The sequence below is a fragment of the Trypanosoma grayi genome, assembly GCF_000691245.1.
Source record: "Trypanosoma grayi strain ANR4 Tgr_858_V1, whole genome shotgun sequence".
Taxonomy (NCBI): domain Eukaryota; phylum Euglenozoa; class Kinetoplastea; order Trypanosomatida; family Trypanosomatidae; genus Trypanosoma; species Trypanosoma grayi.
The window spans coordinates 4159-7252 of record NW_008826477.1 but is presented as its reverse complement, the minus strand read 5'-3'; the positions used below and the strand labels follow the sequence as shown (position 1 = coordinate 7252).

The 3094-nt window shown below is 51.9% G+C and overlaps 3 protein-coding genes across 3 annotated transcripts in view; all 3 read left to right on the top strand.

Annotated features, from left to right (window-relative positions):
- Positions 1-122: 122 nt before the first annotated feature.
- DQ04_08581040 (UDP-Gal or UDP-GlcNAc-dependent glycosyltransferase) lies at positions 123-383 on the top strand (the record flags this gene model as incomplete). The annotated part of the gene is made up of 1 exon (XM_009315620.1): positions 123-383. One exon carries the CDS (start codon positions 123-125, stop codon positions 381-383), a length of 261 nt encoding a protein of 86 aa, XP_009313895.1.
- Positions 384-1142: 759 nt separating this feature from the next.
- On the top strand, positions 1143-2288 carry DQ04_08581030 (UDP-Gal or UDP-GlcNAc-dependent glycosyltransferase; the record flags this gene model as incomplete). Its single annotated transcript, XM_009315619.1, has 1 exon — positions 1143-2288. One exon carries the CDS (start codon positions 1143-1145, stop codon positions 2286-2288), a length of 1146 nt encoding a protein of 381 aa, XP_009313894.1.
- A 399-nt stretch (positions 2289-2687) lies between these two features.
- Positions 2688-3094, top strand: part of DQ04_08581020 (hypothetical protein) — a gene marked incomplete at both ends in the record, with an annotated part of 534 nt that continues 127 nt past the window's right edge. The window contains one exon of the mRNA XM_009315618.1: positions 2688-3094. This exon is cut by the window's right edge and continues 127 nt beyond it. Within this exon, the coding sequence (XP_009313893.1) occupies positions 2688-3094 (407 nt within the window).

The following is a 3094-nucleotide window of genomic DNA, read 5'->3' as shown; positions in this document are numbered from 1 at the left end:
TTGGGTTTTGCATGACACTCTCGAGGGATGTGGTGCAGCAGTTCGTGTCGTACAAACCGCTGCAGCGTCTTGTGCGTCTGCCCTACAGCAAGGCCCGAGAGGCGGAGTTTCTTTCCTTACATATGGATCATGAGGACAATATGGTGGGCCGTGTTTTGCACGAGGTGAAGTATCCTCGCCTTATCTTCGCGAAAGAAAGAAAGTGCCGTTTTCACAATCTTCGGAACGGGCCTTTTACGGGACCTGTGAGTAATCTGTCTGTAATGGTTCACCACATTAAAGAGGAGGAGTACGGCAAGCTCATGCACCGTTTTGGGATGGTAGCAAATGCCTCTGCAAAGTTGTACAAACGGGTGGGAAATGTCATTGAGTTTGGTTGCTGAATGATTATCCGTATATTCAGAGGTCGTTGCCTTATATCCTTTTAACTGTGTGGTTTTGAAGAGAAACACTGTGTTTTCTGTGCGTTCAGTAAGTTTTGTGTTGGATCTCGAAATAATCATACGTGTGAACCCTGGATTCTGTTTTGCCAAAGGATGTACATAAGAGGCCACGAACTGTTATCCGTTTTACGCTTTGGGTGAGTGACTCTTTCGTGTGACTTTACTCTCTCTCTCTCTGTGTGTGTGTGTGTGTGGAGTGTGCCTGGCGCCTGTTTTTGCCCCCACCCCCCCTGCTCTGTGATGAGAGGTGCTGTGTGTGGTCTTCTACACTCCCCCACGCCTGCGTTGCGTGGCTATTCTGGTGTCTGGGTGCCAGTGATCACGTGGAGTTCAGCTTTGAAGTTGAGTGACTGCGTGTCGATGTGCTTCTCCGTGGCCCCACTGCTCTGCTGCCGGGCGGCTGGGTGGCAGCTGTGTGCCTCTCTCCACGCTCAGTAATTATCCTGCTGGTTGCGGGGTTTGCGGGTGCCGTGACACCGCACCTTCTCGGGTAAGTGATGTGCACGCAAAACCGTGTTGAGTGTGTTTCTGAGAGACGTCTCTTTGCGTGATTCTTATGCGCAACCTCTATTGTCTTTGCTTGTTTCCTATGGGGCTTTCACACCGCACTGGTAAGAAGGAGTGCCCATTGAAATGACGCCTGCTGCTGTATGGCTCCTACCCTGGTTCCTCCTTACCCTTAACGCAGAAAACGCGAAAATGGCATACCGAAGGTTGTGGCGAACAGCCACTGCATTCCTCTGTGTACTCTTAGTAGTCATAACTACAATTGGTTATAGTCGGTTCACGGACGCCTCGGTGTTCCAGCCGGCTGACTTCAGCGACGGTGATCCGTCGATAAACACCGCATCCGCTGTGACACGCAGAATCGCCCCTGCTGTGTCGGAAGAATCTCTTCGATACGTTCCACGTGATACTGAACAGATATGGAAAGAGCGTGGCTACGTTATTGTGTTCGGCATACCTTCTGCGGATAGCGATGCGCGGCAGAGGCGCCGCCACCTCCAGCGGTCGACGTGCTGGCGGTTCCCCGGTGTGGCGACGAAAGCAAACAACTTCACCGGTGCGATGCTGGTGCTTTACGTGCTTGCGCGGCACCCGTCGCACAACTTCACGTACTCCGCGACGCTGGAGGCGGAGGCGGCGGAGTGGCACGATGTGATTGCGCTGCCGATGAATGAGGGGCGCCCATCGACCAACAAGACGATTGGTGGTGGAAAGTGGGGCAATGAGGCTGAGATCGGGCTGAGCCGCAAGGTGTTCCGGTGGTTCGACATGGCACTGCGGCTGTTCCCGACTGTGACATACTTCGCGAAGGGTGACGACGACATGTTTCTGCGCGTGCCGCAGTACCTCGCCGACCTGCGCTCACTGCCGCGCAGAGGGCTGTTTTGGGGGGCGCCTGGTTCTGGCACAATTCGAAAAGGTCATGTTACTCATCGGTTTCGTTTCTTTGCGGGAATGCTCTACACTCTTGCGAGGGATGTGGTGCAGCAGCTTGTGTCGTTTGAGCCTGTGCGACGGCTGGTGCATGTGCCGTACACAAAAAAAAATGAGAGAGAGTTTTTCTCTTATAAGATGCAGTACGAGGATGTGATGGTGGGGCAGATACTACGGCTGGAGGTGCGATACTCCGCACTGGTGGTTGTGGAAGATTGTTGGTACCGTTTTCATGCTGGGCGAGACCGAACAGGGAAGCTTCGAGCTAAATTTATGTCTGTCGTACTTCACCTCCCACCGGAGAATAGTTATGGGAAGTTAATGAAGCTTTTTGGGAGCGACACGTTGCCAAGTACAGTGCTGTGGAAGTGGCGCAATCCTGGGCTGATTCAATTCTTTTGTTAACGAAAGTTCTTACTTTTTTTGTGTGTGTGAGTATGGCACGTTTTTGCTTTGCTGAAATAAAAAGAAGATGTATTTGGTCTGGCGTGGTACTGTCTTGCACTTAGTGATGAACTTGTTTCTGCTATTTGCTGTCTCGTCATTCTTCATGGTACCTTTACTACGACTCTTACGCTTTCTTGATCGATCTTTTTGCCTTGCAACGGATTGTTCTGATCGTTTTTTGTACTTTGTGTCTCTCACCTGCGCCTTGCAACACTTTCCAGGGTACTTCCGCTCCTGTCTCGACATGGTGGTTTTTCTGCTTCAATCGTCATCTCCTTATAGGACCGGCAATTGCTCATGGCGCACCGCCACCCACAGCGATCGACTCGTATTTGCGTGTGTTGCGTATTTCTTCTGATGGCTGTGGCTTTCCTTCAGTATTTGGACGCTACGGCATTGTTTCAGTCTGATCAACTTCTTTCCGGTGTACCGGCTAAAGGCAATGCGATGAAGTCGCGCAGCGCACACACCTTGTTTGACAATGAGTCCCTGCAGTACGTCCCACGCAGTGTTGTGCGCATGTGGGGAGAGCGTGACTTCCTCATTGTGCTGGCCATCCCGTCCATCGANATGGCTGTGGCTTTCCTTCAGTATTTGGACGCTACGGCATTGTTTCAGTCTGATCAACTTCTTTCCGGTGTACCGGCTAAAGGCACTGTGACGAATTCTCGCAGCGCATACGCCGTGTATGACAGTGAGTCCCTGCAGTGCGTCCCACGCAGTGTTGTGCGCACTTGGAAGAAGCGTGACTTCCTCATTGTGCT